The following is a 14070-nucleotide window of genomic DNA, read 5'->3' on the forward strand; positions in this document are numbered from 1 at the left end:
GCCTTGAATGCTACATCGAGGCAAGGCTGGTGTCCTGTACGGCTCTTTTTAGTGCAGTCTGGTACTATTTGAGGATTACCTGGGTAGTGACAACCTAGTCGATACCTATGGCGACCTCAACTGACCTATCGGTGATAGTATTCCCATCCATGTACTCAAGTCTCATCCCTTATCGTTGCTGGGAAGTCAGTAGTCTAGCATATCTCACGTGCCATAGCTACCAGAATGAACCTCGGTGAAGTCCTAGGATGGGAAGGTCACTACGATTGATTACCAAGATGTCCCAGATACCAAGGTCTAGAAGGCCATAGACATGTACTATTCTTGACCGCTCAGTCTTGGAACTGTCATCTGGTGGTCTGTGCTGTCGCACACTATCAGGGTAGGTTAAAACTTGCTACCAAGACTTCCTGGGCATTCTGTGTACTCGTATGTATTACAACAAAAAGACCCGGAGACGCATTCTTTAGACTTCCAAGGTTGTCTGGAATGTAAAGGGCCTTTTTCGGACAGTGGAATTGCGATTGTTACTCCGCGGCGCTCAATGCCGTTCCGCACACTCCGCGATAACGATCTGCTGTGCGTATCCATCTCTTCTTGGTGCGAACGATGTCCCCTTTTCGTAAACGGCTGAACGGCTAATCTCAACGACAAAACAATCTTTCCATGATAACTCGAAAGTTGAATACGTTAAGATATAACAAAATGGGTGTCGAAAGCTGGAGCGTCTTGGAGGCTTCCATACCATGATTACATCGCTATAGACTACGTGCAATTCCTTTCATCAGATGCAACTTCATAGATAGGACATCATGATGACACGTCACTGTTTGGAATGTACCAGGGTCACGTTGAATGCTGGGATATCGATATTCTGCGTAAGGCCGCTTGTATATTATAAATCACGGGAAGTTACCTATATCAGGTCAACATTCCTTTCAGATCTGCCGAAACATATCCTGTTTTGTTAGTCTGTCTATTCTCGCGCCCAGTCTCGACAACACTGCGGCGCCTCCATCTTTTCCAGAACTCCTTGAGCGGTAACTTCATATCTGACTGTGGATTACCAGAGCTTTGACAGCTTACACAGCGCTTTGCGTTTTTGGTTCGTCGGGAGCATTGTATCCGATGGTGCATATCATCTGATCGATGACCATATCAGTATCTCGTTCCTCGAATCCAGCATCATCCTCGACCGTTAGACCATAGAATCAGTCTCTGTACTCAGAACAAGACTTGCGTGGCCTCATATCATCGCACTACACGATTTCTTCTGCTTCTCATCCACAAAGCATGGCCTTAAAGTTAGTCCCTGCGGGCCGGGAGATCTGGTTGGATGGACTCCGCGGTGTTGCCGCAGTCATTGTTGTTTGGTTCCATATGACAGCTGGAAAGCTTGCCACGCCTTACCGATCTTTCTGGGACTTACCAGCATCTGAAAATCGACAACTAATCCAGGTCTTACCCTTTCGAATCTTCTTCTCCGGACCTGGCATGGTCGACATCTTCTTTGTGGTATCTGGATACTCCATCTCCATTGGCCTGATCAAACTTCGTCACGAGGGTTCCATGGCCCGGTTCTACCAGAGATTGACAAGCAGTGTGGTCAGAAGGATGTTCCGGCTGTGCTTCCCAGTTGCAATCATGATGCTAGGAAGTCATGTCTTGTACTATACTGGGCTTTACACTATACCTTTCAAAGAAGGCACAGGATGCCCAGGCGCACACCCATGGAAGTCTCCGATCCCACATGTTCAGTGCCTAGCACGGTCTTTTGTCAGCATCATCAACGTGGAGAATATTCAAAATCTGACACTCAACGATCGTGAGTAAACCAAAAGGCATAAGGTCACACTTTGCTAACCATCATCCCAGACTTCTGGACGATTCCCGTGGAGATACGCGGCTCTATGAAAGTATACCTGACACTACTTGGACTATCAAACGCCCGCGAGACAGTGAGGATCCTCATCATAGGACTACTTTGTGTGCGGTCATGGTGGAATGGTACACCCGAGTTTATGGCTTTCTTTGCAGGAGTCTTGTATGCAGAACTCAGCGCTTCCGCGTCATTTGGACAGCACGAGATACTGTCACTTTTGCCCCCTTCTCGTCGATACAACTGGAGGTTGAGCCCATCCAAGACTGTACTGGATCGACTATCATCCTTGTCGAGATATTCGGTCTTTCTTTTGGGTATCTACCTCCTTTGTCTACCCATACGAATTCAGTCTGATGGTACCATTGACGCAAACTTCCCACCAGACTGGTTCTTCCTCGAATGGTGTCCTCCGCTCCTGTGGTGGAACACGGAAACAACAATGCGCACATGGCATACGTTCGGCGCGATCTTGGTTATTGGTAGTATGCGTGTTCTACCCCGACTTCGAGCACCTTTCGAAACTAGGGCTGCACAATTTCTGGGTCATATGTCTTTTAGCTTGTACCTATGTCATCAGACTGTTCTTCGTATCATGCTACACTGGTCTTTACATTGGACGAGCTTGTGCGTTACTGGCGTGAGTTACTTCGAAGCTCATCCACAAGGAAAGTGGGGGATAGTATTTGTGGCGTGGATGTTAACAACACCCTTGATAACAGGAGTACTACTACTGGTTAGTGTCTATATGGCAGAATTGGTTGACCGAAGAAGTATTGCTGTAAGCCTTTACATGGAGAGACTATTATGTAGATCATAGGATTACAAACTTGCACTCTATATCGGTATCATAACACTGTGTCTCATTACCGAAGTCACGATATACTGCAGTAGTTGGTTCTATGCTGTGTAAAAGCAGAAAAACCACGATGCAACTTGGCTAACATCTACTGCAATTGATGGCCACCAACTCATTGCTTCATATGTGACATGTAAGTGATGATCTCGCTGATAGGTCTATCTGTAATACGAAGAAATCACTTATGTCGCATTGCTGCACCTATCTCTTCCAAAATCTCCACCCACTCCCGCTACTATCATTGGAACTTCTCTTCTTCTCAGCACTCCCAATGACATTTCCTACAACCTTTTGATCCATCGCATTCAACTTGTAATTCTTAAGGCACAACGTCAACGGCACTATCGGCGCGGCGCAACAAAGTGCACCAATGAGAAGATATCGCATCGTCTCTTGGTACGACCTGTTGATCGCGATGCGCACTGGAGATCCAGCCGGATACGTGACGTAATCCGCTGCGACAACGATACTGCCGTAGATAGTCGCCCAATCAGCTGCATTCTCAGCCGGGAGGTAACGTTGGAGGTTTCGCGGAATGTACGTGCTCCAAATCGCGCCGGAGATGGCTGAACCGACCGCACCACCAACTTCCAGGAGGGTGAGCCACACTGTTGTTGCGGCTGCAACTTGCTGATGGCTTACACTAGCCTGAACACCCAACTGCACCGGCACATTCAGAAAGCCTCCTCCGATACCAATAGCTATCTGCGTACCGACTAGAGTTCCCGTTGAAGCGGACTCTGTGCGGTAGTGCAACATGAGACCCATACCCATGAGGTAGATGGCGGCACCAAAGGTAACATAGTACTTATAGTGCGCCGTATACTTGATTAGGAGTGAGACGACGACGCTGGAGACGGTTGAACTGAAGGTGAAGACGCGCGTGATGTAGCCAGAAGTTACTATGGATTGGCCTTGGACGATCTGGAGGTAGGAGCTGAAGTAGGGGAAGACGGACATGTAAAATGCCACTATAGGGTCAATCAGTAAACATATCAAGGGTGTGGATGGTGACTTACTGAAGTAGAAGAACGCGATCAAGACACCGGCGATGACTGTCCGTTCTTTAAAGAGATTTGGCGGGAAGAAAGCTTTCGGTGCAAGCTTCTTACTTGTCTCCCATAACGGAAATGCAAGCAACAAGACACCACCAATAACCAACATAGCAATCATGCTCCCGTTCTTCCATCCGCCGCTTGCACTCGGGGCGAGAGTGAGGGGTAACAGGATAAGCGATATAGCGGCTGCAAACAACAGCAAACCAAATCCATCCAGGTCGAACCAGATGTTCTTCAGCACCTGAAACGTATTGCGCCCGTAAAACGGACTCGGCACATCGAAACCCAGGTTCTTCGCTCGCCGCTGATTCATCCACAAACTCACAGCAAGTGGGATGAAGCACACGGGTAGGATGATAGCCCAGATACCATATCCCCATCTCCACGAGATATTCGTATAGATCGCCTGCCCGACCTCTGGACCTGCCCACGTCGTCCATAGAAACGGCAGATCAAACAACGTCGAAAATAGTGCGCGATTCAGCAAATCCGTCGTATCAGCAACAAAAATCTGTTGCAAGACCTGTAAACCGTTGAAGCCGGCTGCCCAGAAGATTTGCGCTCCAGCGAAGGTTTGCACGTTGTTGGAGCCGGCTTGCATGATGTAGCCGATCGTGTAAAGAAAGATGGTTATGGAGAAGGATTCTAGGCGACCGAATACGTCGGCGATTTTCCCCATGGGTGGCTTAATAACGGCGGCTATGACGCCTTGGACTACGTAGATGGTGGAGACAAGGGAATGTTGGGCGAAAGCGGAAGTTGCGTAGGGGGTGAGGGCGCTGGTTACTTGGATTTCGAGAGAAGTTATATTGGCGATGAGGAGGAGGCTCGAAGAGAGTTAGTAGAGGACGCGTTTCGTGGTGGGAAGATGTGAGGGCGTACGTTACATAGGCGATTATGATCGAAGTTTTCGTCCACGCCTTACTCACAGCTTCAATACGTTTCACACCAGCCTGGGCTGAATGTTCGCTTGAAGTATCGTCGCTTAGCGAGCGTTCACGATTATAGTCGACATCTTTACCGAAGTTGCCGCGATCAGTTTCGTTGTGGAGGATACCAGTTTGCGGCATAGCCTCGTTCGGCCTCATCGAATTGCGCATCTTCGCATCCAAATCTCCCAACTCTTTCAGCAGATGTGACCGTCGCGATCCGCGTGCGCAGAATCGCAGATATCGACATGGCAGACGCGACTACTTTATCTGATCGACCCTGCATCGCCATGGCCGGAGTGCGCAAGGAAGGTTGGGCGCCCGTGTCATGCTATTGGTACAAACTATCGTCGCCAAGCGCGGCGGTGGCATGGCGGATGGAACATTCACCCACGCGACTGTGCTGTGTACCCTGAAAGTCCACGCGGGTCTGTGCGATGACAGCATGGCGTGCCCGCGAACCACATATCGGGGTCGAAGAGCGCTGTATAGCGTGCGGGTTAGCGATAAGCTGGATCTAATCTGATCCACCTTCGACGTTGAGGCGTGGGCTAGGGCGCCCTGGCGCGATTTGATGGTGTCTTGGGATCTTCGGGCTACGTCAGGGCTGAACCCGGAACAAATTCTCTCCCGTCTTCTTGGTGGCCTGATGGTTGGAGAGCAGCTTTTCGGTCACGCCGAAGCATGCATCTGACATCTTTTCGATACTCTCGCGACGTCGTGGACATCTGCACTAGAGTTGTCAACGCCGGATGGAGTGCCGTTGTGTTGTAGGCGCGGTGCGACGCGGCACGAAGCTGACTGGATGCGAAAATATCTCGTTCCGATACCACCTTCCTTTGCAGACGCTGTCGGCGCAGGGATGAGACTCATGGAAGTTGAAGAGGGATCTGTGCTAAGGTTTGGTATGCGGGGTTATAAAGACCAGCCGTGCTGCTAATCTTTCAAGTGTCCATCTTCACACCCATCACCCTCGCCTGTACAAGCAGAAGCTCTGCAACTACCTAAGAACACAAGAACTGGATTGCCCGGCTTAACGTAAACATTTTCAAGATTTTCAATTGTTTTTGGGTGCCACCGTTGGCCTGGAGAAGAACAGCTAAGAATGGAAGACCTGAACGCCGACGCTAAACAATCCATCGTCTAGCCGTTGCGATGCGTTTCGCGGGTATCGAGGAAATGATGAAACTGTAGACATAAGTACGTTACGTGTTGTGCAAGTACCTACGACAAGTGTATCTCGCGTTGCGACCTCAACGCGTTGTAGAATCCAAGGTTTCATGCACTCAGGATCGTCAGTGTAGCACCTCATCCGCCGTCTCGGGTTATTTAATGTTGACGCCATACCAGTAGAATTGGGTCGTTCCAGAGCCATCGTATGCATACAGTGGCTGGCTATGCAAGATGGGTGTCAAACCAGCATGCCCTCCAGACACAAGAAAGCCATCTAAGGTGCGGAAGACTTCATTGCCATTGTAGTCGAAGAGGAAATTACCAGAGCCATCCGTCGCAAGAGAAGATTGCTCATTCGGTAGACTGGTAGATGCGACAGTCGGGGGAAGATATGGTGGCTCAAGATGGAAACGCGGCTGGCTCGTGGGTGCGGGCGCATCTTCGAAGGAGACGGGAAATTCCGAAGGTTTCGGTGATCCTTCGTAGAGGCCTGACACATCAGAACAACGACGAGATTCTGTACCAGAGACGCTAGTGTTCTTGGTCACACCAGAGCCGGGAGCGCCTTGATAAAAGCTACCTCCAAGGTAGCGGCCTGAACTCGACCCGGGAGTCGACACACCTTGGAGGCTAGCAGCGGAATGTGTACGGCTAAGTGGTCTTGAGCCAAGCACATCTGAGTAGCGGCAGTGGCAGTCCACCACATGGTCTGCCCAGGAGTGTTCATCATCGAAAACAGTGTTACAGCAGCGATAACGGTCAGGAAGACCGTCCGGTGTGGACTTGAGTTTGTATTCCTTTGTATGCTTGTCCATCTTGAGGTGTTTGCGTAATTGCTTCTGCGACTTAGGGTCAAAGCCCTTCTCGAAGCATGTAAGGCAGTCTTGTTCAAAGTATCCCTTCTCAATTTTGACTTTGCGGGGACGCTGAAGGGTTATATTCGGTTGGCGGTAAGCGCAGGGATCGAGTAAACCGGCGAATTTAGATCGTTCGGTGGCTGAAGAGTGGTTCGCTGTAGGGAGGGAACGGGCGTTGACGTCGTGCAATGGCGCATGTAATCTGGTTGAAGAATTTCCTACTTGTCGGTCAGAGTTGGCCTTACGGCAAGTTTTAGGCATGCTTACCACACTCACGAATCCATCGTTCTACAGTGTGAAATGGCACATCTGCTAATGATGCCAGGCAGTCCCGGTGGTCGTTGTTGAAAGTGCTGTACAGTCTGAATGGAGCGAATACGTCCAGACCTGAGGCAAGACTCTCATTGTTGTTCATATTATGAGAATAGGGCAGTGCGTCTGGGAAGGCAAAATGGATCTTCCAAGCAAGAAGGTTCTGGACGATATGAAGCTTTTTCGTTTGCAGCATTCGTTCGATACACCTTCTTTGGTGATCACTTGGAGTGGCATCAGCTGGTGGTAGGTCCATGGTGGCCTTCGATTGGTGTTGGTCTATGCCGGAGTATGACGTCGTGTTAGGTGTATTGTGCTGAGTACCAAGCGTTGGGTCCCCAGTGCTGATCGAGCACAGCCCTAGGAAAGGATGGCAGAAGTTTGGAGAACGGGTTTGGGTAGCTGGGATGGCACTGAGAGATTGCGGAAGTGTGAGGAGACGATGTGTAGGCTCTGTGAGTAGTGTACAAAGAGGTGCCACAGTCTGTGGAGTGGGCGCTGTATCTCAACTGGAGGTAAAACGCTAATGTTGCGAATGACGAGATTGTGCGTGCGTACACCATGGTGAGCATGTTGGGACGCTGGCTGGTCTATATAGTTTATGAAGACGCTGGCGAAAGGCAAGACGGCAGCGCAAGTAAAGTCACTTTCACCCGCACACATAAGTGCGCCTACGTTGGAGTCCCGCTTGCTTGGCTGAACGCAGAGCATGCTGCACGGTTTCAAGACTGGCCGTGCTATGACTAGCGGCAATGTGGTATGCGAAAATAAAACAGCACGATTACGGGGGTAGACGCAAGCCGTGGGCTCGAATCACCCTTGCAGGGCGACGGGAGCGTTCCTTAAGCAAATGGGTTGGCGGCCTCCAGGGTGTGTGTGGCCGCATCCGTGACCCCACAACACTTTCCAAAGTCCCGCACGTCTGAATTAGACCCGGTCCAGAAATTCAAGCGTGAATGACAGGTATCCAGCTCCTCCCGCTAGCTACCAGGCAGCCGGAAATTCAACCCACTACGATCTGACTACCCGGTAGTGGGTCAAGGATGCGGCCACATACTCCAGAGGCCGCCAGCCTATTTGCATAGGGACTGCACCGCCGCACATAAACGCAACCGTTCGATCGGTCGGAAGAGGGCTCTGCCCGCTAGCGCTTGAGCTGGAAGAAGCTCAGTCTTGAGCCACTTTAGGCTTCGAAAGAACACCGAGCCGCAAGCAAGAACAGCGAAAACCAGTTGTGTTGCGCGACTTTTCTGGAAACGACAGTGTGGAAAACAAGACGATATGCTATGTTGGATAGAGCAAAGCAATCACGTCCACCCAGATCGAATTTGATCTGCGACTTCGTTTCTAAGTTAAGGTGACCCGCTTGCAAGCGAACGCGGCCGTCTCTGGCTGCGATGTCATCCGTCGATGGCTACACAGCGCGTCTGGTGGCCCACCGAAACCCTTGTCTTGCAGGCCAGCGATGAAGTCTCTGGAGCCATCCGCCGGCTGTCGCGATCCGTGACAGGCGCATGGGTGAAAGCGCAAGGTGAAGGAGCGATCGTCATTGCAGCTCGTGGGCTGAGGTCATGGCTTGGCACCAATCTAATGGAGAGGCCACGGAACTTTGTAGAGTCAGTGTCAGTGCCGGTACTTCTGCAATTACCACGACACCTGCTAACCACTCATTCGACAACAACATCATCGTGACACTAATGACGCTAAAGACGCTAAGAGATGTCCACAATGAAAATTGGTTGTACAAGTGGGTAAACGTCGAGGTCGCGACCACTGCACTGGGAATGTACATTAACCCTCAGGCTTGCAGCGTATGGTGTGGTGAGTTCGGACTCGGCTGATCATGAGCTCGACCGGCCGAACGACCGGATGAACCCTGTATCGTAGCATTGGGCGTCGCAGAATCCACCAAAACCTCAGGCTCGCAAGATCTGGTGTATGACGATTGTTTCTTTTTCTAGCAAACATTATCGTTCACTGCAGCCGTCGCAAGACAAGAGCCCTGTATTGCGCGAGCTATCCTATTTCCCCGTGACCGTCTATCCTTGACTTCTGTCTGGTAGCTATGGCGCTTCACAACTGATCGTTGAGGTTTAGTAGAGAAATCAGACGCATGCAGTAGCGACCAGCGTTTCTTCGCTCATTTCGCATCCAAATCCCGTCTTCACCTTACTATGACGTGGGGGAAAAAAGAGTTGCCAATATGGCCCATCTGACGGAAGCACGTTGACAGCGTCTCACCTTTTGCATCTGCATCCCGGCGGAGCCGTTGATGTGGCTGCCTCTAGCGCAAGAAGCTAAGGGACTGCAGGTACAGGCAGTGGGGTCTCTGAGCCCTCTCTTCTTGCTTCTGGCATAGTCCAACCAACGCGGCGCCACCGGTCAAAGCAGCGAAACGGGCGAGTCATTGAACCTTCTCTACTTGCTTCTGGCGTAGTCCAACGAACGCGACGCGGCACGCACGAGTCGACGCCGCCGGTCAAAGCAGCGAGACGGGCTTGCTACCACGGGGCCGGCTCCGCTCCCCTTTCCTCTTGCCTCTCTTCATTTCCCCTGCGCCTGCGCCTACGAGCTTAGAGCCCGCTGTCTCCCAAGAGATAACCGGTGGTCGTCGTCACCGACGTCGAAAGGCCACACAACATGCGCACCATCTCAAACACCACAGGCTCGCAGTCCATGTAAGATCAGTCTTCAGCAACGAGAATCTTCGATGTAGGCTTCTAGAAGAATTTCAGCAGAATGCCGAAGCAGATCTCTCTTGCTGGCCCTTCGCATTTGTGACTGTAAAGCTTATTGGCCTCGTAAACAGCTGGGACTCGTGACGATGGGTGATTGAGTATGATACTGTTCTGGATCATGAGCCTGGGACACGGCTGGGACGGTACAAGCAGTAAAGTGTGGGATGCGGGTCTGCTCGGCTACAGTACCTTTGTTGCGTGGGGCAAGAGATCCGCATCCTGCGCGCAATCAGCAACACGATTCTAGTTGACGCTACCGAACAAACAACATGCTTCGCTAACGGGTTCTCGGATGGTTACGTAGGAAGAAAGCTCCGCCCAAAAAAGCAAAGCCAATGTCTGCGCGACATTACAAGGGATGCTGTGTCGCGTGGCTTTTTCTGTGAGGTCTGGTCGGATCTAAGCTGACCGACGGACACGGCGACCGCGTTGCGCACGCGTTAATAGGTGGATATTTGGGTGCGTGAAGATTGCGATGCTTATGTAGCTGCTATAGTTGTACGAACGACTACTCCGGTATGCAACTACAGAGATGACAACAAAAGAGGCGTCTGATTAGCCTCTTTCGTGGAAATAGCAAATGCAACCGACATCTTTCCTGTCGAAGCTAAAATCACGCTTCTGGAACGCGAACATCTCAGTCGTGTCCACAGAACAGTTCGTGACAAACACATATTGAAATTTCAACGTGTGAACATGCTAGTCAGGGATCTTCGCGACTTTCTTACCCTTGTTTCATGAACACAGCATCGCCATTATGTATGCTGAATGTCGTTTACATAGATATACAACTGCAGGCCGAGTAGAATGCGTTCAGCAACGTCGAACCTCAATAATCCGCCTGCTGTAACAACAGACTGTTGTTTCGCTTTCTCTGACATTGCTATCAGAAGTCCATGCAGCCCCTACATTACTTGCTACGATGAACTGCACCGTCCCGACCATAACAGCTTCCGGCAATGGCGTCAACGCGAACACCATCGTTGGCATCGTCTTTGGAACACTTATGCTTGCGATTGCATGCACCCAGCTCTTCTTCGAGTATCGAAAGTTCCGCTCATGCAGTGGTAGCGGTGAGTGTCTTGCCTTGACTTTGCCCTCAATAGCTCGGGCTGATCATGGTAGCCAATAGAAGACGCTGGTGCTAACAGTATACAGCTTGACGACGGATGAGTCCTCTAATGCATAAACTCCAGTATGCTGTTTCTCGTGTATCGTGATCTCACCCAACTAACCGGTAAACAGACGTTCCCTCGAGCTGCGACGATGAGACCGCTAGGGTGGATGGCGGATCAATAACAAAGCCGGCGCAGTGTAACGCCGGTGGCGGCGGAGTGGATAGCGGGGTTGGCAATGGCGGGTGCTACTACAGAATCGACAATTGGACATGCTTTTTACTTGACCTCTACCTCACTGGTAACTGTTATCCTCGTGCAATCGCTGGGCGATATTCCACCTGTGCAAGTGCTGGCAATGCAGGCCTGACGCTCGAAGCGCTCGTCTCCATGGTTGTGCAAGATCCTCTCAATTGTCTCCACAGAAGTTCCGTCTAATCTGGGACACAACCTTTCTTCACTACTGACGCGGATCGTTGTCGAATACAGATTGGGTTTCTTCCCAAATTTGGGCTGGGATCCCACCGTGTACACTTGCAGCTCTTTGTCTTCGGTCGATCGTCCGTTTTCGCCTCGTGGAGGGTTTTTGCGTGATGCGTTCGACGAGAGGTACGAGCTGTATTTGCCAATCACAACACGCCAGAACGGCCGCAGGGCAGGGAAACATCCAGCGATGATGAGAACATTGTTTTCAGTCCTGCTTGCGTGAGTCAAAGTCCCTTGTGATCAATAACACTATACTCACAGATACCAGATCGTTATCTCTGACCAAGAGTGTGTCATGTCCGCGACATTGGAGATGCTGCCCATTGCTATGATCTTCATGATGGTTGCGAATGTGCCACTGCCAACGTCAGTAGTTGCATCAACAGTGCGGCGAGGTGACCTCACAGGATGCTACCACCCATCAGTATTACAAGGTTTCGCTTGTCCTTTCGAGTAATGTTCAAAGTCCTTATGATGAAGTATGGCATTATAGCGCAAAAGACGTCCATCATCGCGTTATACACTGAGGCTTCAGCACCTTGCAGAGACAGTGGCACTCTTCCAACATACCTGAGACCGACTTTCCAACAACATCCAGCATTGTGGGATTCAAGCATGTGCCCTCCATCTGCGGTCTCCAAGACTTCTGTACGGGCGAACAAAAGAAGATCATGACAGAGCATGAGAGTGTGGAGCCGATCAGCAAGACGACCAGAGGGGTATACGCGATGAAGTTGTGCGATAGACGCGCTGTGTGTCCTCGGATCTAGGCTGGTAAGCTGAGAGTTACGTCCCTTGCAAAGTCTTGTGTACTTACTCTCATCAGTGCGATGATGATGGAGGCTTTCGTAAAGAAAGCGCTGACGATGGAGAAGCAAGGCGCCAACAGCACGTACATAGTAGCCGTAGCCTGATCTTCTGGATCGCTGATGTCCTGTACATGTTGTCCAAGGCCGTACGCAGTGCCGGCTGTTACGAGCGATGTACACACTACAGCGAAGACCTGATGTTCCAGTAAGTCAATGGCGATCGAATGTAGGACTGAGGTCTAGAGTCGAACTCACCAGGCCAGCAATCATACACCAGTCGTCCCAGCCCAGGTTCGTCGTCACGACTCGTGCGCGTGTATATGATCGCGCTAAGACGGAGATGGCTGAAAATGAGACCAGAGTCCACCCAACAACATTGAGGACTGTTCGATAGTCATGCATATCAGCGGAAAAGAGCAGCGACAAACCTCGAAGACATCAGAATGCTACTCACAAGACCCTTCACAGGACAGAGCATCGTTCACATACTGCTCCTGTAGATACTGTGTCCTAAGTATCAGGGTCATTCGGGCGTGCTATTGCTCGTTCAGGCATGCCAAGCTCGTACGGTATGACTTTTGTCGCGTCGCACTCTCCTATCTGCCGAAAGTCCTGCAGAAGCGTCTCATGAGCGTTCATGATTTGATGGCTCAAGTTGTGCCGCAATCCTACACGACGCTACCTGGGTACGCTCGTATTAACCCAGTAGCCCCACGCCCTGTCATTGGCTGCGACAAGGGACGGGCCGTGGTCCGCCCCACTCAAATTCAGGAAGCGGGACGTATCGAAGCCTAGCATGAGATGAGGCACCGAAAGCTCGAAACATGCCCTGTCATCGCCTTGTATCGCATCTTCGGATAAACAGCGGCTTCCCTCACGCCTCGAATCTCTGGACACTGACCTCTCCAGCGTAGTCACAATGGCCATATTATCACCAGCAGTCTTATTCGTTGTCAGTCTGTTGGCGACATCGTACCTCTGGTTCCGTAGACGACAAGACTCGAATTTACCTCCGGGACCGCCTCGTCTGCCCATTCTCGGCAACTTACACCAGGCTCCTAAAGAAGCAGTCTGGGTTACATACCAGAAATGGGTGGAGCAGTATGGTCCTCTTGTGTACCTCAATTTCGGCGGCACGAATGTGATATTGATTGGAGACCATGAGGTGGCCAAAGATCTGCTTGACAAGAAGGCAATGATCTACAGTAGTCGGCCACGCATGGTAAGTTACGAGTCAATTCTGCCGACAGCTGTAATAGCGACCTGATATTCCAAGGTTATGGCACAAGAGTTGACGTGCAAGAGCAAGCACATAATGTTCAAGCCATTCGATGGTGACTTTCTCTTGCACCAACGACTAGAAGCTCCTGTGCTCAGCCCGCGTGCGTCAGCCTGTTACACGGCGATTCAGGACCTAGAGAGCAAACAGCTCTTGAAAAACCTTCTTCAATCAAACGACTTCCCCAAGGAGTTCGAGCGTTTTGCGGCGAGCATCGTATATTCCATCACCTTCGGCATGCGCATCATCACCGGCGACGAATGGCAACTTCAAACCAGTCACGAGTGTCTTAAGAACTTCACTATCGCCGGTCAGGTCGGCGCATGGATAGTCGATCTCTTCCCGTCCCTCAACAGCCTCCCAGCACCATTGACACCATGGAAGAAAACTGCTGAGGCGTGGTACCAGATGTGGGAAAATCTCCACATGGCCAACATGGAAGACGCCCTTAAGCAGAGTTGCTATCAGTCAATCAGTCAGTTGTCAGTTCATCTTTGCGGTTCAAACTGTCAGTCTGGAGGTAGTGAACTGACCTGATTGACTGCCAAGACATTTTTTAGAATCGCGAACTGAGAC

The 14070-nt window shown here is 50.8% G+C and overlaps 3 protein-coding genes across 3 annotated transcripts; 1 reads left to right on the top strand and 2 right to left on the bottom strand.

Moving 5' to 3' along the window:
* Positions 1 to 2939: 2939 nt before the first annotated feature.
* On the bottom strand, positions 2940 to 4884 carry J4E82_011322 (uncharacterized protein; the record flags this gene model as incomplete). Its single annotated transcript, XM_051737530.1, has 2 exons — positions 2940 to 4623; positions 4679 to 4884. 2 exons carry the CDS (start codon positions 4882 to 4884, stop codon positions 2940 to 2942), a joined length of 1890 nt encoding a protein of 629 aa, XP_051582713.1.
* A 1166-nt stretch (positions 4885 to 6050) lies between these two features.
* J4E82_011323 (uncharacterized protein) lies at positions 6051 to 7170 on the bottom strand (the record flags this gene model as incomplete). Its single annotated transcript, XM_051737531.1, has 2 exons — positions 6051 to 6973; positions 7032 to 7170. 2 exons carry the CDS (start codon positions 7168 to 7170, stop codon positions 6051 to 6053), a joined length of 1062 nt encoding a protein of 353 aa, XP_051582714.1.
* A 5964-nt stretch (positions 7171 to 13134) lies between these two features.
* J4E82_011324 (uncharacterized protein) lies at positions 13135 to 14031 on the top strand (the record flags this gene model as incomplete). The annotated part of the gene is made up of 2 exons (XM_051737532.1): positions 13135 to 13437; positions 13492 to 14031. 2 exons carry the CDS (start codon positions 13135 to 13137, stop codon positions 14029 to 14031), a joined length of 843 nt encoding a protein of 280 aa, XP_051582715.1.
* Between the last annotated feature and the right edge of the window lie 39 nt (positions 14032 to 14070).

This window comes from Alternaria postmessia (assembly GCF_024291825.1).
Source record: "Alternaria postmessia strain BMP 2775 chromosome Unknown scaffold_185, whole genome shotgun sequence".
Lineage (NCBI taxonomy): Eukaryota > Fungi > Ascomycota > Dothideomycetes > Pleosporales > Pleosporaceae > Alternaria > Alternaria postmessia.